A 22,291-nucleotide genomic window follows, 5' to 3' on the forward strand; every position below is an offset into this window, starting at 1 on the left:
TTGGCCTTGGGCAGGTAGTCGCCTGTATCTGAGCCAATCACTGTGCCAGGGGAACACCCTGTTCTGAGTGGCCAGTTCTGGGTCCCTGTTCACAGGAGATGAACTCAACGCCATAGGAAGCACATAAACTGAAAATAGGAGGGAGAACGGTCTTCATGGGGAAATCAAGGTGTAACCTCTAAAAGGGAAGTGTATGTGGACACCTGGGTGGCCCAGTCAGTTGAGCGTCTGTCTGCCTTTAGCTCAGTCGTGATCCCAGGGTCCTGGGATTGAGCCCCGCATAGGGCTCCTGGCTCAGTGGGGAGCTTGTTCCTCCCTCCTTCTCTGCTTGTGCTCCCTCTCTCTCTTGTTATTTCTCTCTCTCTCTTTCTATAAAAATAAAATCTTGAACAAGGAAGTATACAAATACGGCACATACATACTATACGCATATGCCCTAATCACAGGGGCAGATTCCTGGACTTATCACACTGAAGACCCAGCACCTAGTGTAGTACCACTTGACAAATGTTAGGTGCCCAAAATGCTTATAGAATTCTTATGTGTGAGCTATTGCTTTCTGACTAAAAGATATTTTATGATTAGGTGCATATCTCAAATATTGACATTTTAAAATCAAATCACCCAGTTTATCCAAATGCAAGTTGTTGAAGACATTTCTGTAAATAATAAGCAGTATTTCTGTAGCTGTATATAAGTTCCGATCCTACTGAATGAGCAAAGTGGAATCCCCCAGAGGAGGGCTGGGGATGATGGACAGAAGGAGAAGGAGAGAATCCCAAGCAGGCTCTATTCCCAGCTCCGACCCAAAGTAGGGCCGGTCTCATGACCCTAAGGTCATGACCTGAGCCAAAATCAAGAGTCAGATGCTTAACTGACTGAGCCCCCCACGTGCCCCTGTCACATTTTTATATACACAGTTGACCCTTGAACAACATGGGTCTGAATGCATGGGTCTCCTTAAACATGAATTTTTAAAATACAGTACAAAAAAAATGCACTACAGTATTATAGATCCAGGTTCTCTTCCTTATGGCTTTTCTAACACATTCTTTTCTCTAGCTTTCTTTATTGTAAAAATACAGTATATGAGATATACAAACTACGTGTTCATCAAAACTTAACTTACTACTTGTAAGGTCAATAGTAGGCTATTCATTAAGTTTTTGGGTAGCCAGAAGTTACGCTTAGATCTTCAACTGTGCAAAGGGATCAGCACCCCGGACACCTGCCTTGTTCAAGAGTCAACTATCTTGCAGTTTTGTTTGGACAAAATCATGAGAAACCCATTTCAAAGTAGCTGACATTTTGGAGGGCTTTTAATTTTATTTCATTTTTTTAAATCTATCTTAACTTCGAGCACTTTACGACAATGCTTTAGAAGAAAATGCTGCTTTAGCATTAAGTTGGGTTTTTTTTATATATAAATTTATTTTTTCTCGGCATTAAGTTTTACATAAGCTTTAACATGCCCCTGAAGAAACCCCTCAGACAGATCAAGAGATTCGTAATAATAAAAAATAAAATAAAATAAAATAAAATAAAATAAAATAAAATAAAATAAAATAAAAAGAGATTCGTAATAGAAGAGTCTGCTTTTTAAATGGATAAAGAGCACATCTGAAGATTTATTCTTGAAAGTGAGTAAATGCAAACAGACCCCTTGGAGGAACAGAGGTGTGCTAAGGGGCATCCTGTCTTAGCAACTGAGTTTCCCCCAACAGCGTGACGCAACTGCTTCATTAGCTGCATGTGGGCAGCTTGATTCCTCTCCCTCCCCATTCCTTGTAGAACCTATCGGGGCGGCTGTTTAAAGCTACCAGGCCAAATTCCTTCTGCACTTCTTCCTGCCAAATAGAACCATAATTGTCATCAAGACGTGATCATCTGTTTCATATTGCTTTGACTCATGCTGAATGAAAGCACCAGTATGATTTGCTGTGTCATTTCAGCTCTTTTTCTTGAAAAGTAGAAAATATGTGAACACTTCTTTGTATTCCCTTTTCCAAATCATAAGACTGTGAATAAATTAACATTGTCCTATTTGAGGCATTGTACTATTTGATTAGATTCAAAAAAAAAAAAAAAAAGATGTCTAGAATGGAAAGAGGAGGGAGGAAATTCGCTGGGGGAGGGAGAGAATAAAGACTCTACTTAATAGAATATAAAAGCTTTCACAGGCCAGAAATGTCCTGCCCAGTATGGTAGCATCTATCCACATGTAACTATGAACTGTGGCTAATCTGAATGGCAACATGCTGCAAGTGTGAAATACATATAGATTTTTCAAAAATTTAGGACAGAAAAAGAACATAAAACACCTCATTAATGCCCTGTATGTTGATTATCTGTTGAAACAATGTTGTTTAGATGTAATGAACTAAATAAAATATACTCTTAAAATTCATTTCACCTATACTTATTAAATGTGGCTACCAGAAAATTTAAAAGTGTGCGTGTGGCTTGCACTATGTCTCACATCCTATCTCTATTGAACAGAGCTGGTCCCCAATTTACATGCCAAGAAATGAGAATGGTCAGATGAGATAGAAGGAAAAATAAAGTCACATTTAACAAGCATTCTCAAATGCTATTTCTGTTCCAAAAGGCTTATTTGAGGAATATTTGTCTAATAGAGGTCAGGGTAAAAGCAGGTAAATCTCTTTTCAGTAAAGGAGCTACTTGTTGTTGCCTGTCTGGATATCTATATTCCCTTTTTCTGGTAATAGGGCCCTGGTATCCCTTCGAGGAACCATCTCTCCCTGATTTTGAGTGGATGTGGTTTGGGTGAAGTTGACTCATAATGCTGGAATTCATCATGTAACCCAGGCCTAACCAATCAGAACATCTTACTACTTTGGCCATAATAATCGGCTCAGGAAATTGATAACAGTTGGTCAACTGTGAATCACCTCTAGATTTTGGGGGAACTACTAAAAAAGAGGTGTTTGGTAATCTGGTGGATTAAGTCTACAACTACTCATGGCCATCTTAGCCAGCATCTGGGGAGAGCTGATCTAAATATGAAGACAACCACGAGGAAAGCAGTGGGAAGGGGCAGAAGCAGATTATTTTTTATTTTTTTAATTTTTTAAGATTTTATTTAATTATTCATGAAAGATGAGAGAGAGAGAGTGGGGCAGAGACACAGGCAGAGGGAGAAGCAGGCTCCATGCAGGGAGCCTGACGTGGGACTCGATCCCGGGTCTCCAGAATCAGGCTCTGGGCTGAAGGCGGCACTAAACTGCTGAGCCACCCAGGCTGCCCCAGATTATTTTTGAGTACCTGGATCCACTGACTAAAGCTACCATCTTGAATTTTTCTAGAATTTTAATAAATTCCCTTCCTTGATCAAACCTATTTAAATTTAATTTCTGAATTCAAAACAAAGTAATCTATTGTGAAGGGATTATCAAATGAGTAAACAAACTGCATTCATAAATTCAGTGAACACTCACAGAGGTTTGTCTATGTCCAAGCAACTGTGTTGGGTGCTGATAGAGGAAGGCACAAAGTTGTTTACTCTTAGCACCCATCCATCCACCTATCCATCTACCGAGGAAGCACTCACTGAGATCCTCTTCCATGCCAGCCACTATTTTAGACATTGGAGAAACAGAAATAAAAATGCAAAGTGACAGACATTGAGCATCTTTTCTATTTCCCAAGTCATCTATGGGCCTACTACTAGCTCTTTTTGCTCTCTCCAACAGCACTCCAATTTCCAATTTTTCATAAATCAAACCTGTTATATGATTTCTGCTCCATTTTTTTCCCAGGAAATTCTTCCTTAGATTCCTCCATCTGGACTTGCTTTCAGGCTCGGCTGCCAGCTGTCCTCTGTGACTGCCCTTCTTCATCTTAGGAATTCCCTTGACTGCTCTCTTCTGTTGGAGTCCCTGTTTCCTTGTCATGAAGAAGCATATGCAAGTAGCATCCTGAACAGAAGCATATGAGAGATAAATGCTATGAGACCTTGCAAACCTGAAAAATCTCCAATCTATCCCATAATTGACTGATAGTCTGATGATTTTAGGATTCTAAGTTGGAGGTTATTTTTAATTTTAAAGATATGGTTTCATTGTCTTCTATTGAGAAGTCCAACAGTATTCTGTTTCTTATCCATTGTACATGGTCTACTTTTGCTCTCTAGAAGTTTTCTTAATTTCCTCATTATTCCTGGGATCCTAAAATTTCATGATTATATGCCTTGGAGTAAAACCTCTCAATATACAGGCTCAACTTCTCTTTTATTATTTCTCTAATAACACCCTTCCCTCAGTTTGCTCTATTCTCTCTTCCTGGAACTCATGTTGGTCAGATCTTGAACTTCCTGGATTGATCTTGAAATTTTCTTATCTCTTATTGTCTGTTTTATTTTTTTTTAAGATTTTACTTATTTATTCATGATAGACACAGAGAGAGGCAGAGACACAGGCAGAGGGAGAAGCAGGCTCCACGCAGGGACCCCAGGATCATGCCCTGGGCCGAAGGCAGACGCTAACCGGCCGAGCCACCCAGGCATCCCTTATTGTCTGTTTTAATGCAACATTGAAGAAATATTCTATCTCAACACTTCCATTGAATTTCATCTAATTTCCTCTGACATATTTTTAATTTCCAAGAGATTTTTCTTGATTTCTCTGTTTCCATAGCATCTTGTTTCAAAGTAATTCTTGTTTTACTGATGCGATATCTTCTTTTATCTCTTTGAGGATGTTAATTATAATTAACAAGAGGTGTTTGGTAATCTGAAGCTTTTTTCTAATAAATAAATCTTTAAAAAAAGCTCTCTGAATGAATAAATAAATAAATCTTTTTTAAAAAAAGTTTTTTTCTACTCCCTGAATTTTCTGTTTTTCCTGAATTACTTTTATCTGCTTGTTTTGGTCTCTTTCAAGTTGGATATTTTCCTCAAACGTCTAAGGGCTCTTGGCAGCCAATGCATATTTATGAACGAAACCCTTAATCATTCATTGGATGCTCTGTGTACATGGGTGGGCTGTATGACTGGTGGACTTTACTGAAATGTGATAAGGCAGGAGGCCAGTTTTTCATTGGGGAGATTTTTCAAATGTTCCATCTGTAAGTCTTTCCTATACTTTTGAATTTCTCTTGAGAAGGATCTTTAGTTTCCTGTGAAAAAGTACAAGTCTGGTTATGGGTATTGTAGGAGCAAGTTGGGGGCAATTTAGCAAACTTTTACTTAGTAATCTGTGCTCAGTTTGCAATTTTAACCCCTCTTCTACTATACTTGGTCTCCTCAAATCCATAATCTCTCCAGTCCAATTTCTCCAAAGAACAAATTTCCTATTTCTTGCAGGCGTTGGAATAAAGCCTGACTGCACCTGGAGGCGAGGGAATCTAGAGGAGGAGGTAGTTCTCACAGCTCTTCACACAACCTTTCAACTAATACCGGGCTTTCAGCCCTATTTCCCACCTCAACCTTCTGCCTTGTTAGTCTATTTCCTGGGAACAATGGAGAAGGAAATCATGGAAACTAATGATACTCAAAATAGTTGCTGAGTTTTGTATTTAGATTTCTTTTTCTTTCACGTTTCTGATGTAAGGCTTAATGACTTTAGTGTATAAGAATAAGATCAGGCAATTTGGCCTATTCAATTTGAAAGCTTATAACAGGATAATATTAGACTATTCTTTACCTTCCATAGTTGCATAAGTAATCATTAATTATAATTTAAATTTTATATTATAATTTAAATTTTCAAATATGATATAATTTTGACATACGTACTAAGCTAAAAGGTGCTAAAGCTATACCAACTACACATTTTTAATTCCATCTCTTCCTTATGAAGGTAAATCATAGTATAATTTAACTGCTTCTTTCTTTTCTACCCTTATTTCACATCTATTCTCTAGGTGGATATTAATATGGGCCACTATCATATTCACTGTTTAAATATATTTTTCTGATAATATTTAAAAATAAACTTCCTCAATCTACTAGAATCACTTTGGAGGTGTACTGCTGGCCTCTTTTTTTTTTTTTTTTTAAGATTTTTACTTATTCATGAGAGAGAAAGAGAGAGGCAGAGACACAGGCAGAGGGAGAAGCAGGCTCCATGCAGGGAGCCCAATGTGGGACTCGATCCGGGGTCTCCAGGATCAGGCAGGCCCTGGGCTGAAGGCAGCACTAAACTGCCGAGTCACCTGGGCTGCCCTAGCCTCTTCATGAAATATTGGTATTCTATACTATTTTCATATCAAAATAAATATATTCCATATGTTGAAACTGAGAACTAAATCTCATCTATTGTCAACAGCATGGAAAAACAATTCCAAATTCATAAATTGTTCATATTTCTGTTCATTATGTCATTCCAGTAAGTAAAGTAATGAGATTTATTCATATAAAACATTATGGTTTATTCTGTACCAGGAGTTTCCAACATGCAGAAATGCCAAACAATGTTAACTTCTTGGTTTCAAATATAACCCCTGTAAAATGCAATCATGCCATCTCCTTTTGTTACTGCCTTGACATTAAGGATGAAAAATAAATTTGGATTTATGAGTAGGGCTTGAGAATGGTGGTGGTGTGGGGGTGAAAGAAGTCTTATATCTCTCATTTTTTCTTCTAAAAATCCCAATTTGTTACCATTTCATTTCAAGTCAACAGAAGTCTCTTTGGTACCAACTAAGTGTAGAAAACAGGTTTACAGAAATGATGAATACTAGGCCTTGACATCATAATCTACAAGGTGATAGAGTAGAACAATAAGATGCATGCACAAGTAATTATAATACATGGAAGAAAGAACTAACACCAACGGGAAAAAGTATAAATAAAATATTTCAAGAACATAAAAAGGAGTTATCATGATTTTGCTTGGAGGTATTGAACAAGCTTCATGAGAGCAGATCAGCATGGAAGTGTGAGATGGGGGCCCGTAGAAAGCCTAGTTTGCCTGAATGATCTATTAAATACGGAGGGACCATACTTTTGTGTTTGTGTTACTACCTTCCTCCAAATCAATAGTAGTCCCTCATGAAAATCAGATAAAGCCTATGTTTCTCAATTTCTGATTCCTTACAAGGCAGCTTTATTAACCTTCTTTTCTGCTTTGCCAATGTAAAGCAGTGGTTAAATTTGGAAAGACAGAGCTGGAAATTGCAGTTCCACCACTAACCAACTAAGTGACATTGGACAAGTTAACTTCACTGAGCCTGTTTATAATTCCTTCTCTGAGATATGGGAATAATAATAACAGTACTTATTTCACAGGGTTATTGTAAAGGTTAAATGAATTAATAATGCAGATAAATGCTCAAAAAATGGTGGCTATCATTATAGTAAAAAGAGTCAAGATTAGGAAGCAGGAAATCTGATCCTTAGGTAGAGTATTGCTACTTATAAACTGCGTGACCTACACAAATTGCTTCTGGTCCTCAATTTCCCTATCTGCAAAAATAGGGAATTGACCTATATGACCTGTACTTTTTCAAAACTATAATAGTCTAGGTGATATGGATGACATTTTTCATTTGATTTTGATACTAAACTATGCAATTGGATTAAATTGGATCAAATTGCCATTATATTAAGCATATAATACGTTGAAATTATTAAAAGGCTGAAAATGAAAGTGATAATAATGAGTTAGGCTAGGGGAGTGGTTTCAAGTAGACACAAAAAGAGTAGTGATAAATAGCTCCTATTATCATCTGCCTGGATACAGGAGAAAGTAGATGGTAAATACTATTAAATTGAGATGCCAAGCTCAAAGGTGTATGACTTTGTTTGAAAAAATTAGAAAATGTGCCTATTCTAATTTCATATTGGTTATCCTGACAGTTATAAATGTGCAAAAGAGATGTTGATCACATCTGGAAATGCATCAAGAAGACAAAATCATTCATCTATTTTTAGATATCTCTAATTATTTACCTGAAATATTAAAATTAAATGCACAACATGTATATCTGAGATGATGGTGTCCTTGGAGTCCATACTCTCATATGAAAAAGAATGCTGAGAAATGTTTGGCTCATAAACTCGGATGAGTCTAAGATGCTTGCATAAAATTTAGCATAATATGATTATGTGGCTGATTAGAAATTTTCTGGAAAGGGGCTATGTTCCATGCCTTAAATAACTGGTTGATCAAATTTGTCTTTGATTTTTAGATCTCTGATGAGTGCACTGCATTATAGTTCAGAACTAAAGGAAATATAGTAAATTGTGATATTTTTAAAGCAGCTAATAAAGTTCACTAAAAAAATGACTTTTCAGAATTATGAAACATTTTATAATTAAGGCATTGAATATTCATGCTTTATAATTATAGATATTGAATTCATACAAAAGTGTTTAGAGTTTATTAAATTAGAAAGTGTATATTATGTTTGTATTTACAGGTTGATAATCCATAATTGAGTAGGTATTTTACAATCCTACTAGTATATCAGGGGTTTTTTGCTGCTAAGTAAAAGAACAGCTTTCATTTTTGGTTAGTATCTCAACATGACTCTAGTCATACCCCTCTGTAAATCTTATATTTCTCTGCTATGGAAACATGAATATTTCTAACTACTCCAATTTATTTGTATGTTTACATCATATTCTATGAAAATGTACCCTGATTAAGAATCGCCTGCCCAATGGTCACATAAGTCAAGAAACTATTAATTTTGCCAGCAGATTATACTTTTTTTTCAGATTTTATTTATCTATTCATAAGAGACACAGGCAGAGGGAGAAGCAGGCTCCGTGCAGGGAGCCCGATGCGGGACTCGATCCCAGGACCCCGGGGTCATGGCCTGAGCCGAAGGTAGACGATCAACCGCTGAGGCACCCAGGTGCCCCTCCGGCAGTTTATATCAATACTTGGTACTATATAAAAACTGTTGACGTGCTGGGAGGCCTGGGTGGCTCGGTTAGGTAGGCCACCAACTTTTGATTTCGGTTCAGGTCATGATCATGGGGTCAGGAGATTGAGGTCCACATCTGGCTCAGCTCTGCTGAGTGTGAAGACTGCTTAAGATTCTCTCTCTCTCTCTCTCTCTCTCTCTCTCTCTCGGGATCCCTGGGTGGCTCAGCAGTTTGGCACTTGCCTTTGGCCCAGGGCGTGATCTGGAGACCCGGGATCGAGTCCCACGTCGGGCTCCTGGCCTGGAGTCTGCCTGTGTCTCTGCCTCTCTCTCTCTCTCTCTCTCTCTCTCTGTGTGTGTGTGTCTATCATGAATAAATAAATAAATCTTTAAAAAAAAAGATTCTCTCTCTCTCTCAAATGGGGAAAAATTAGAGAGGAAGACAAACTATGAGAGACAATTAACTCTGGAAAACAAACTGAGGATTGCTGGAGGAGAGGTGGCTTGGGGGATGGAGTAACTGGGTGACCGACATTAAGGAGGGCACGTGATGTGATGAGCACTGGGTGTTATACCACAGGTTGGCAAGTTGAATTTAAATTAAAAAACAAAAGAAAGATGCTTTAAAAAAAAAAAAAAAAAAGATCCTCTCTCCCCCTCTGTGCCTTCCCTCTATGTGCTTCTCTCTGTAAAAACAACAACAACAAACAAACTATATCAGTTTTAGGTAGATAAAAAGTGAACTTGGATATTCATGGTGGTTAATTATTAGTAATGACCCCAATTTATTCACACCTTTCTATACCCATGCTATTTGTTAGTGTCCACTTATTCAGATTTGGTCCTTGAGCATGAGATGTGCCTTGGCCAACAGAACAGTGGCAAGCAAGCAATGCAAGCAGAGTCTTGAAAAGCAGCTGCACATTAGTCCTCACCGTCTGCTGCTTCACTGGCTGCCACTATGTAAATAAGCTCTAGCTGGCCTCTGAAAGATGGGACACTTGGCTCCGCATTCCCATCACCCCAACAAATAAGGAGCCAAATTCTAGACCAGAGTGAGGCCACCCAGATCATGCAGCTTCCAGGATCAGCAATCCCAGCCAAGATCAGCAGATCCGATCCAGATCAGCAGAACCAGCCGTCTGACTCGTAGACTTTTGAACAGTAACACGTGACAGCTCTTTTATGCCACTGAGTTATGGACTGGTTGTTACAAAGCAATAAATAAATGATATAATACATGTAGGAAATGACAGAACAAAAACATCTTTCCAAAGAACATTAACATTTCCTTGTCATGGATCTGTTGTTAGAGGGAAATTCCTTTGTTGCTAACTAGATTTTCGGTGTAGAGGAACGTCTTGGATATGACCCTTTTCCTACCCTTGGCTTTATAGATATCCCATATATTTGTCAAATCAATAAAAGAAACATTAAGTGCCAATTAAGTGCCTCAAACAGCACTAGGTGCTGACAATACACGAGTGAATCAGCTAGACTCCATCTCTATGTTTATTGAGCGTACGCTAAGATCAAGTTATTGGATTATTATAACACACCTTGGGGTACTTGCCATGGAAAATTCTTTGCTCTTCTAAGTCAAGCTGAGTTCCGAAGTTGGCTCCATTTATGTATTTCATCCCATATGGCCATGCTCTTTCCCCTCTCCCAGAAATTCTTCCCCAGTTATATTCATTACTTCTGTTCATTGATATCTCTATTTCTCATTCCTTGGGGGAACGGGGTGGCATTGCACTTTCCCATGTGCAAAAGTGGCCACAGACTATTTCTTTCCCCCTGGCAATGTGTCTTTCAGCTCTTTTAGTTAGGAGATAGAATCTATTTTACCATCCAATGGTCAAGCCCAACAATGCCTCAGCCATTGGAACTGTAGCAAACGTGACTCTCGCTGAAACTTAAAAAGTGCTCCTGTACACAGTGGGGCTGTCGCTGCTCTTCGAACTCTGCGGATGCAACCATTGGACAAGCCCGGGCTAGCCTGTGACGACGAGGGACACCTGGCCTGATGGCTCCGTGGCTCCGGCTGATCACAGGCACCTGGGTGAGCCAGCCCAGGCCAGCAGAAGTGTCCTGGCAGAGCCTGATGCAAGGCTGAGCCTGATACAAACTGCCATCCCATAGAATTATGAGCTGAAGGAATAGCTGGTGTCTAAGCTAGGAAGTTCTGAGTGGTTTGTGACGCCCTGAAAGCTGCTCCTTCACTCCCTTGAAGGTAGGCATGGCCGCGTGATGCGCTTCACCCACTGCACCTTGTCACTCCTGATGGAAGCCTTTAGAGCTGGACTGTGATTCAGCATCTTATTTTTCTTGTCATGGTGACTCGGGTGCTTCCAGATGGTGGGGCTTCATAAACCTGGGTCCCTGGTGGACTCGGGGGAGTTCTCTCCATCTCCCCGATACTGACTTTTGGAGAACATGTAGTGTAAGTAAGAAATACTCTTTGTTAAGATGAGCCCTGGCTGTTGAGCCCTGTTTAGTGATGAATCACTAAATTCTACACCTGAAACCAAATTTACCATGTATGTTAACTAACTAGAACTTAAATAAAAACTTGAAATTAAAAAAAAAAAAAAGAAATCTTTGTATTAAACCTCTGAGACGGGCAGCCCGGGTGGCTCAGCGGTTTAGCGCCGCCTTCAGCCCAGGGTGTGATCCTGGAGACCCGGGATCGAGTCCCACGTCGGGCTCCCTGCATGGAGCCTGCTTCTCCCTCTGCCTGGGTCTCTGCCTCTCTCTCTGTGTCTCTATGAATAAATAAATAAAATCTTAAAAAAATAAAAATAAAGAAAATAAACCTCCGAGACTTGGGGTTACTATTACTCAAGCATAGCCCAGTCCATTCTGACTAATGTAGAAACTGGTACCCAGGAGTACAGTTATGACAGAAAACCTAAAATATGTAGCTGTGACTTAGAAACTCCGTGGGTGGTAGCAAGGAAACTATTGTTAGAGGCTGGAAAGTTGGCAATCCATGCTGGCTGTGGTAAAATATTTGCTAAAACTATTCATGTGTATCTCCCATTCTTCCCCTTTCTAAATAGGAATGTTTACCACGTTGCTCTGTCCCTGCGGCAGCGCCCTATGTTGAGTGTGGGTGTGGGTTTAAACAGGGAGGATAGGTACTTTCTCTTCAATAAGAGAAGCTTTATCGTGGTCTAATACAGGGACTACCAAGCATCGCCCAGAGATGCTGAACTTTGCAATTAATGCCATAATTACTGAATAAAATGTTTAGATTGCCTCATTTGTGAAAGGGATGAAGGGATTTTATAGTGTTAGTTGAGTGAACTGTAAATTGGTGACTAGAAGAATGGATTGCAATGCTCTTTGGTGCAGCTCACCGGTAAATTTGGGTTAGCTTCCTTCTGGGCAAATAGAATGACGCTTCCCTGCTCCTTTGAAGGTAGCATGCCCATGTGATTTGCTTTCGTCAAAGAAATGCGAGTGGAATTGACTCGTATAACTTTCAGGAAGAACCAGTTTGCCATCCACGGGTCCTTTGCACATCACTCAAGTGGGGAAGTTCTAGAGACTGGAGCCTTCTGGTTGCTTGGTGAGAACCATCTGTAGTGAAACTCCCCTGCCACTCCCCCACAGCTCCCCATGTCCAGGCAGGGAAGCAGGAAATACCTTTTTGTTGTTGTTGTTGTTGTTCTTTTAAGCCCCTACAATTTTTAGATTTTTTTTGTTACTGCGCTATAACCCAGCCCATCCTAACTAACGTAGGCCGCGGTAAAAGTCATCAGGGGAACTCCAAAGGCTGGTCACCCTGGCAACTATGAGTGGAACCTGTCTCGGGAAACCATCCACTCACGATTCCAGAAAGCACCTTCGCTAGCGATTTCACTTGCTTCTCCGATTGTGACCATTCTGGAAGAGGTGACCGTGAAATTCAAATGTCATCCTTCTTTCTTTGTGAAAATGTATCTTCACTATTGCGAGGTAGTGATGAGCAAGGAAGTGCTTTCTGGTAGGAAAAAAAAAAAAAAAAAGCAAATAAACAAGCGAGCAGGCCAAAGGGACAAGCCACAAACCAGGAAGGGTAGAGCTGAACGCATACGAGTTTCCAAGAAGAATAAAGCCTATTTCCCCAAAAACATGTGCATGGATTCCCAGGCATGCACGGCACCTCTCAGCAGACCTTGGGTGTCTTAGCTTTGGGTGCACCCCTGCGCAGGGCCGGAAAGCCCTGCACAACCGCGCTGTTGCAAGAGCAAGAAATGCCATAGGAGTTTACGTCCAATCAAAAGTTTCCCCAAAAAGGGGGGAGGGAGGGAAGCAAAAGAAAAAAAGAAAGTGCAAAAGTTTTCCTTCTCTGTCGAGGAGGAGCAGTCTCTGCAGCAGAGCGTGAGGCTGATCCCAGGTTTGTAACTGCGGGCCCACGCGCTAACGGGGCGCGCCCTGCAGGCGTCTGCATCTTGCGGGGCGCAGTCTGCGGTCTGGGGGTGGGGGGTTCACCCGGACACGCCCAATCCCGTCGCAGGCAATTTTGCATGGAGGGCCCCCCACCTTTTCCCGCGGTGCTCGCAAATGCTGTTCCCGAGAGCCCTGCGGCCGGGCCGCTGAAGCCGCGGGGGCACCTGTGATGCGGCCCCAGGACCGGCTCGAGCTTCCCCGCGCGGCGGGGCCCCCGGGGACCCCCACGCCCCCGAAGTTCCCGGCGCTGGGAGCGCGCAGCGCAGCCCGAGCCAGAGCCCGAGCCCTCGGCGGGGAGGGGGCGCCCTCCCACGGGGAGCCCCGGGGCGCGAAGGCGGCTGCCCCGCGAGCCCGCGCGCCGCGCCGCGGCGAGCCCCCCGTGAGAGCCAGGGAGTGCCCGCCCCCTCCCCGCGCGGGACTACAAGGACCGGCATGCACCGCGGCGCGGCGGCCGGCTCCGCTCCGGGACCGCGGCGCAAGGGAGCCTGGGAAGTGAAGTCCCCGGGCGGCCCCGAGTCGCGTCGCCGAGTCGGCGGGGGAGGCGTTGCTCGTGCGCTCCATCGGCGCGCGGGTCCCTGGCCGGGCTCCGCGCTCAGGATTTTCGCGGGCGGCGGCGGCGGCGGGAGCAGGATGGCGAGCCGGAGCACAGCCCGCGGGCGGGGGCGGGGCGGGGCGGGGCGGGGCGCGGGCGGGGGCGGGGGCGGGGGCGGGGCCGGCGGAAGCGGCAGGTTGCTCCCTCCCCCCGCGCCGCCTCGCGCCCGCCCCGCCGGGAGCGCAGGGAGGGGGCGGGCAGGGCCGAGGGAGGCTAGTGACACGTGTCAATCAACCCCCCCGCGGGGGGCGCGCGCTCCGGGGCTCGCGCCGAGGGCTCGCGCCCCTGCCTCGTGCCTGCGCCGCTCGTATGTAAATGAGGGCGCGTGACGCGGGACGCAGATGGACAAGGGGAGAGAGAGAATGGCCGCTGCCGCCGCTGCTGCCGCCGCCGCCGCTCAGTGCCGGAGCCCGCGGTGCGCGGCGGAGAGGAGAGGCTTCCGGCGGGAGCTCGACTCGTGGCGCCACCGCCTCATGCACTGTGTAGGTAAGACACCCGCGGCCCGCCCGCGCCCCCGCCCTGCCCGCCGCGGCCCCGGCCCCGGCCCCGGCCCCGGCCCCGGCCCCGGCCCGCGGCTCGGGCTCGCCGGGGTCCCGCTCGGGGCCGTCCGGGAGCGCGGCGGGAGCGCGGCGGCGGCGGCCCCGGCGCTCGCCTTTTGTCTGCGGCCCCGGGAGCTCGGCCGCCGGCGGCCCGGAGCTGTTGGCCGGAACTCCGCGGCGCGCGCTGTCGGCGGCGGGCGGCCCGGGGCGGGCGGGAGGCAGGCCGGCCGGTCCGCGCCCCCGCCGGGCGCTCACGCCCCCCGCCCCGCCGCGGCCGCGTCCCCGTCCCCGTCCCCGTCCCCGTCCCCGGGGCCGGCACCGGGGGCCTCCGGGGCGCTCGCGGGGCGCGGGGCGGGGGGCGCGGGCGGGCCGGCGGGGGCGTCGCCCGAGGGGCGGGGGCGGGGGCGGCGGCGGGGGCGGCGGCGGGGCGGGGGCGGCGCGGCGCGGTGTGTGCCCCTTTAAGACGGAGCCGCTCGGGCGCTGACGGTTGGGATTTGAAGTTCTGCCTCCCAGTTTGGAAGTCCGGACGGACGGGGGGCGTCGCCATGGCGACGGCGCCCGCGCCCCCCCGCCGCGCCCCCCCGCCGCGCCCCCTCCCTCTGCGCTCGCGGACGCCGGGGCGACCGGCCCTGGGCTGCTGCGGGCGATGGGCCGTCCCCGTCCCCGTCCCCGTCCCCGTCCCCGCCGCCGCCGCCCCCCTGCGCCCGCCTCCCTCGGAGCGGCCCGGGTCCCCCGGCCAGAAACTTCGGGGCTCGGGGCCGCCCCGGGGGCACGCGGCGCTGGGTTCCCCCGCTGCGGAGGCCGCCCGTCGGTCGGGGTGAGCCGAGTGCGAGGAGCTGCGGCCCGGCGGGTCGGCGTGCGGGCCCGGGGGGCGGGGGCCGAGACCCGGGCGCCTGCAGGTGGGCAGCACCCCGCGCTCGGGCCCCTGCGCCCGCTGCCCTCGGCTCGCGCGCCGCCCGGCCCCCCGGACTTGTGTGCTCTGCCCGGAGATCTGCCTCGTCCCCCGGCGCAGGGGGGGCCGTGCTGGGATCCTGGGATCCACTGGCCCCGCTCAGCGCCCGAGGATCTGCCTCGCCCCTCGGTGCAGGGGGATCGCTCTGGGATCGACTGGTCCCGCTCGGGGGATCGCGCTGGGATCCTGGGATCCACTGGTCCCTCTCGGGGGATCGCGCTGGGATCCACTGGTCCCGCCCGGAGGGACCATGCTGGGATCGATTGGTCCAGCTCCGCGCCTGAGTATCTTCCTCGCCCCCCCCCCCTCCGGCGCAGGGAGGACCGTGCTGGGATCCTGGGATCCACTGGACCAGCTCAGCGCCCGAGGATCTGCCTCGCCCCCCGGGGCAGGGGGACCGCGCTGGGATCCACTGGTCCGGCGCCGGCCTGGGGCCCCGCGCTGGGAGCTCGGCGGGTGCAGGGCTGCGGGGATTCGCACGGGAAGGAAGGGCGCCCCGCGGGGGCCGTGGGGTTCACTTTACCCAACGAACTGTGCAGCCCTTATAAGACACAGTTTGGTCTCATTTAAGGAAATATTCTGGGAAATAGGTGTAGTCAAGTATCTCTAAGCGGTTGTAGTTCCTTAGGGAAAGTAAAAAAAAAAAAAAGAAAGAAAAGATTTTAAATCCTCACGGTATTCTTTTATAAAAATGCTAAGTGTTGCCAGTGCTTCCTGAATACAAAACGGACCCATTTTTAGGATTGCTTCAAGACCCCTACGGCTGACAACCTGTTTAGAAATCGTGGCGCTCGCTCCCCGAGATCCGGCGGGATGACCGCATGGGGACCCGGGCTCAGGACGTGGCCCTGCGGGTCTAACCGAGGCGGGGACGAGCACCGTCTTCCTCAGGGCTTCTGTTTGGGAATACTTCGGGATTTTTCCCTTATCTCCTTGTTTAGACACATTAAGCATGGCTCTATATCAAAAAAAAAAAAAAAAAAAGTAGTTTTGAAAAATAGGCAAATTTTAAACAGGACGTTGGATTTGATGGAAAAAGGGATTTTGAATATCTTTCTGCCCTGTCTATTCAGACATACAAGTCGGATTGAAAGACCTTGAAAACTGAGCTACGTGCTGTGTCTAACATGCAAGCTCTATATTATATTTTTAATGTAATGCAGAACTGTACTGTATTTGAAAGGAAATGTTTTCCTGGTCTCTAACTATATTTGAGAATTATTTCCCATAGTGCCAGTCAGGAGACCTAGTAAAACCCATCTCATACTTTGTTTTTGTCACTGTTGTTTTTAAATAAACAATAAAACTCTTTTAAACGGGATATACACTTGTTGATTGGGTTTTTTCAGTATCGTATATGTGAAGACCTTACTTATAGTGTGAGTTAGGATTAAATGTATTTTGTGTGACTATTTTAAATTATCTTTTGCTATAGGCGTGGTTATATTTAATAATTAAGTTGGTAAGCATATTTACAAAAAAGCCATATTCTCTTTCCTTTTGGGTGTGTGTGAATATTTATATGTGTATATTTCTATATTTAATATATTTAGTGCTCTTATTGCTTGAAATCATTTTTATGAATTATACTTTCTACCTTTGGAAAAGAAAATCTTCCAAAAGTCTTATTTTTATATGAGACTGAAATTGTAAGCAGTGGTCCCTAGGCTTATACAGCAAATTAGTATTGAGCCAGTAGTGAAATTTTAAGTCTCAGTTCTTAATCTAAGTTTTTTTTTTTTTTTTAAGATTTTATTTATTTATTCATGATAGAGAGGCAGAGACAGGCAGAGGGAGAAGCAGGCTTCCATGCCGGGAGCCCGACATGGGACTCGATCCGGGGACTCCAGGATCACGCCCTGGGCCAAAGGCAGGCGCTAAACCGCTGAGCCACCCAGGGATTCCCTTAGCCTAAGTTTTTAAAGTAATCTGATTTTTTTTTTTTAATGACTCCTATATAAATTCTAATTTCAAAGGGGAAAAAGTTCATTTTGGTTGTCATGACTGCTGGTAGTGAGCTAAGATGTTTAACTCAATATGGAAGGTTATGTCTGCTTTCCTCTATTTGTGGAACTCATGTCTTTAGGTTAGATTTGTGACTACTCTGATTCCTCGTTTTTCTTTTTTACAATTTAATTGAAAAGTTCTAAAAAAAAAAAAAGAAAAAAAAATAATTGAAAAGTTCTACAGACTCTATGTCCTAGTTAATAGCTCTATTTATAATGTGCTTTTTATAATTTAATTGTTTTTCTATAATCGTCCTATGCAATGCTATAATGTTGAGTATACTCAGCTAACAAATGTTTGAGTGCTTATTGGGTATAGTAAATAGTATCCTGGTACTCAATATGACATTGAGTGATAACAGTCTTGGGTCTTATGGAATTTATAATACAGTTAGTATCTGACAATACATTAAATTTAAAACAAAGTAAAGTCAGGCATAAAAGTAATGCATTAGCATATTTTTAAATGTTACCACGTATTGTATAGTCTATTAGGGTATTCAGTCTGGGAGATAGGCCACGTTTTTTGTTTTTCTACTTTTTGCTAACTTTTAATTTTGATGAAATTTCAAATTTACATGAAAAGTTGGAAGAATAGTACAAGGAATTCCTGCATACACTTAACCATATTCACCAATTGTATTATATTTTGCTGCATTTATCATTCTTGTCTTATGTCTATTTTTTCTTCTGAACTGTATGAGCATAATTTGGTGACATCATACCTCTCTGCCCTTAAATTCTTCAGTGTATATTTCCTAAAACCAAGGACATTATCTTGCCTAACTACAGTGTAATTATTAAAACCAGGAGACTTAAAAATGACATAATACAGTTATCTATTTCATAATCTATGCTCAATTTTTAATCTCTTTTATCTCCAAGCTCCCTCCTACCTCCCAGTCCTGGATCATGTATTGCATTCAGTAGTACTATCTCCGTAGTTTCTCTTAATCTGGAACACTTCCTCAGCCTTTCTTGTATTTCTTGGCCTTGACATTTTTAAAAGTACAGGATGGTTATTTTGTAGAATGTCCCTAATTTGAGTTTTCTCGTGACTAGATTGGTTACACATATTTGGCAGGAACACCTCTAAAGAGAGGTTCTTTATCAGTACATTATATCTTGAGGTTCGTGATGTTGGTTTGTCCCAATGTTGGTGATGTTAGCTTTGAAAATTTGGCTACGGTGGTATTCTCTGTATTTCTCCCTGGAAGTTATTATTTATCCTTTTGTAATTAATGTGTAATTTGTGGGAAAATATTTTGAGGAACAGAATATTTACATAGTCTCACCAATATTTCACCCACAAGTTTTAACATCCACTTGTGATTCTCTAACTTCATCGTTCCTTCTGTAATTAGTACTTGGTATTCCGTCATAAAGCAGTCTTTCCCATCTCCTCCACTGTTTATTTATCCAGTTACTTTTATCAGTATGAACTCATGGGTTCTACTTTTATTTAATGGTTCAATCCATTACTGTCATTACTTTGATTCCCAGATTGCCTCAGGTTTGGTCTCTGGGAGCCTCATGAAGCTGCTTCCAGTGTTTTTTGACAAGTCCACCTCTCCACAACCCCTTTCACCCTCATCTCTCAAATGACTTTTTGAGCACACACTTCCTGCCAAGATATTCCAGGTTCATCTTGTGTTTACCCTATCCCAGCCCCCATATAAGACATTTCTCCAAGGAGCCCTCCATTCTTTTTAGTGGAGGATAGGTTTAGATACCAAAATCTGAACACTAGGTTTTAGGACTGTTTTTTTGTTTTGTTTTGTTTTTTAGGACTGTTTTTAAACCCCATTTTTCTGGGCAGCCCAGGTGGCTCAGCGGTTTGGCGCCTGCCTTCAGCCCAAGGCCTGATCCTGGAGACCCGGGATCGAGTCCCGCGTCGGGCTCCCTGCATGGAGTCTGCTTCTCCCTCTGCCTGCCTGAATGTCTGTCTCTCTCCTCTCTGTGTCTCTCATGAATAAATGAACCTTTAAAAAAAACAAAAACAAAAAAACATTTTTCTGATACAGAAGCTAATACTTAGTGTAACTGATATGTCTAAGGGGGCAACAACACAACAAAATGGAAAGATTTGATTAGAATCATTCTGTAAACTCCAATTTCCTTCCTACATACCAGTGTTGTCCAGTAGAAATATAATGGTAGCCAAATATTTAAAGTTTTTTAATCTCCACATTGGAAAGGCACTTTTTTTAGGCCAATATGTTCAAAATATTTTAAGAATTCATACAAAAATTATTAGAGTTAGTTTACATTCTATTTTTTTTTTTTTTTTAGTTTACATTCTTAATACTAAATTTTTGAAGTTAGGTATTTTATACATCTGGCACACCTTAATTTAAACTAGACACATTTCAGGTAAATACCTGAAATATTTATATATTTATATTTATATATATATTTATTAATTTATTAATATTTATTAATATTTAATAGCCCACGTGTCCAAGTAGCTACCTTCTTGGACAACACAGAATAGCCCACGTGTCCAAGTAGCTACCTTCTTGGACAACACAGTTCTGTAGTATAGTAGCTCCGGACAACTCTTGACACCATGGCACCCCTTATTTCAAATGTGTTGATAATAACCAGATCCACAGCTTAGTTTATCTTTCTCCAGATCTTTTATTCGGAGAAAATACAGCAAATAAATAGGCTCTGAAGCTAGATTACCTGTGTTTGAAGCCTAGGGTTACCACTTACCAATGTGGACAAGTTACTTAACCTTTCTATACTTCAGTTTCTTATCTGTAAATTGGAGATAATGAAGTGGTTCTGAGAATTAATTATGTTGATATATGTTAATATGTGTCTGCCATATAGAAAGCATTCCATAAATATAAAGTATTGTTATTAGTGATTTACACAGGTTTTTAGCAGCTTTGAGCTTTACGCTTTTGCCAATAGATTCTTTCTGGTGGGAATGCTGATAAGCAGTAAAAGGATCATGAGGCATATTAGAGGAAAAGATAGTGAGGGCTTGCATGATCTATATTCCAGAGTCAGGGTTTTAGAATCACAGTATATCACTTAGCATAATCCTGTCTTTTCATATATGGGGAGATCAAAAGAAATGATGCTTCCTACATTCTTAGCAATTTTTTGGCTTTAGAGTACCTGAATATAAGAAATTAGTTTAAATTCATTTTAAAAATCTATATCGTGCTAGATCATCTTGAAACTACCTTTTGTCTACTCTGTATTTGACTCTTTCTATTAAACACATCACTGCCTTAGAGCTTTGCACTCAGCAACTGCTTGTAGAGTAGACTTTCTTTCAAACTACCTGCGCCATTTATAATAGTATCAGTGTCAGAGGATAGTTTCTTCTTCTATTTTTAACCTATGAAGAAGTTATAGGCCAGTTCATAGAACTATGAGTCTTAAAGATAGGACAGTCCAGATAAATAAAATTCTAGATAATCAACTTGACATTTCTTTCTGGCTGCTTCTTGCCCTCTACTCTTGTCTTTGCACTAACTTCTGCTTCATCTTGTCATTATTGTCAAATAAATTCCAGAAGAGTAGATTTAATTAAAAATCTGAATTTGATGAGGACTGGTATGGACGGATCAGCCATCCAGAAACCTTGGCACTAGGCTGTACAACTATTTTTTCAAACTAGCAATTTTTTTTACCCATTTAAAAAGGTGTAAATTATGGCACTAATAACATACACCAGGCAGATGTACTCTATGATAATGTATAGTTGAGTGGTTAAGACATGTATCCAAATTTGTGTTTATAATAGGCATATCAATGGATTTTACTTGTAAAATTTGAAATTCTTTGTACTCCTGGATTATTTTATAATTGGAAGAGTAAAATCCTGCCATCCTTAGAACCAAGCAATGTGTGAATTTTGTATTTTTGTAGATGTTAGATATAGGCTACAAGCTGGTCTGTGTATATCATAACGTCCTTCCTGCTGGTCTGTGTATATCATAACGTCCTTCCTGCATCATGCTGTCCCTTCATGCCCATGCTGTTTCCCTCAGCTGGCTGTATGTGTGCACCCCTCTCAGCTTGGCTGTGCACCTTAATACAACGTTGTTACTGTGTATCCTCCATATTCCCCTGACTTGTCAGACTTTCAATCCTGGTCTCTAATTCTACCTCTTGGGAGGAGCAATAAAGGCAGGTAGATTTTTGGATATGCAATTTTTTCTTCCTTATTAATAAATTCAGTCTTTCAAGTATAATCTACATTTTTTGTATGTGGATTTACTATCTTTTTCTTTTTCGGTAGTATTCCTTCTTTTTGGTGTATGAATATGGCCAGCTTTCATGGGTGATAGATAACAGTTGGTTAGAGCACCAAATTCATAAATTCTAAATTTGAGGGACCCGTTTAACTTTATTAGAGTCCATGCTTAGAGTCCATGCTGACTCTATCATTAAGCAATTCTTTCAATAGTTTTTATTCACCACAAAAAGTAAGATAATGTAAAACTTCATGAAGAATCACTATTCTGTATCTCATCTCATTTTATGCAGTTTTCTCATGGTTGACAGCAAACCTATCCTGTTTACTTCATTCACTTCTCGTTTTTCTTTTTTCTTTATTTGTTGCCAAGCTATTATTACCTTCTTTACACTGTCTCGTGGATTCGGTTTTTATAGTAAAGTAAACATGTTGAGCAGATTCAGATAATATTTTGGTTTATGTCACTATCTGCATTGCTGTTTATTGTGTTTCAGTCTAGTTTATAATCTATAATAAATCATTATTTGAAATACCTGCTTTGGTTTTGTAGTTTACAAAGCAGTAGTATCTCCCATTTGTCTTTCTTCATCAAGTAAAAACTCATAATCTTACTCAATTAGTTGATCATGGTTTACCAGACTGCTTCTTCCCCCATTCATTTGTCTAGCCACTTCTTTACAGCCCATACATTTTCATCTGCTTTTGCTT

General features: G+C 43.2%; 1 protein-coding gene and 1 long non-coding RNA gene across 20 annotated transcripts in view; one reads left to right on the forward strand and one right to left on the reverse strand.

Annotated features, from left to right (window-relative positions):
* LOC144303391 (uncharacterized) overlaps positions 1–13,494 on the reverse strand; it is a 33,215-nt gene extending 19,721 nt beyond the window's left edge. The window contains exons 1-3 of the long non-coding RNA XR_013370453.1: positions 13,366–13,494; positions 12,198–12,823; positions 3,746–3,938 (exon numbers count right to left, since the gene is read on the reverse strand). This is a non-coding gene — a long non-coding RNA (uncharacterized LOC144303391). The remainder of the gene's footprint in view (positions 1–3,745; positions 3,939–12,197; positions 12,824–13,365) is intronic.
* The window catches only part of LCORL (ligand dependent nuclear receptor corepressor like), a 154,696-nt gene continuing 145,566 nt past the window's right edge, over positions 13,162–22,291 (forward strand). For 4 of the 19 annotated variants that reach the window (XM_077881338.1, XM_077881331.1, XM_077881379.1 and 1 more), the window contains exon 1: positions 14,029–14,350. In XM_077881338.1, the coding sequence (XP_077737464.1) occupies positions 14,206–14,350 (145 nt within the window). In that variant the 5' untranslated portion in view covers positions 14,029–14,205. Of the gene's footprint in view, positions 13,220–14,028; positions 14,351–22,291 lie in introns of those variants that run through there. The other 15 variants (XM_077881440.1, XM_077881461.1, XM_077881373.1 and 12 more) reach the window with 14 other exon arrangements.

Source organism: Canis aureus, chromosome 2, assembly GCF_053574225.1.
Source record: "Canis aureus isolate CA01 chromosome 2, VMU_Caureus_v.1.0, whole genome shotgun sequence".
NCBI classification, from domain to species: Eukaryota; Metazoa; Chordata; class Mammalia; order Carnivora; family Canidae; genus Canis; species Canis aureus.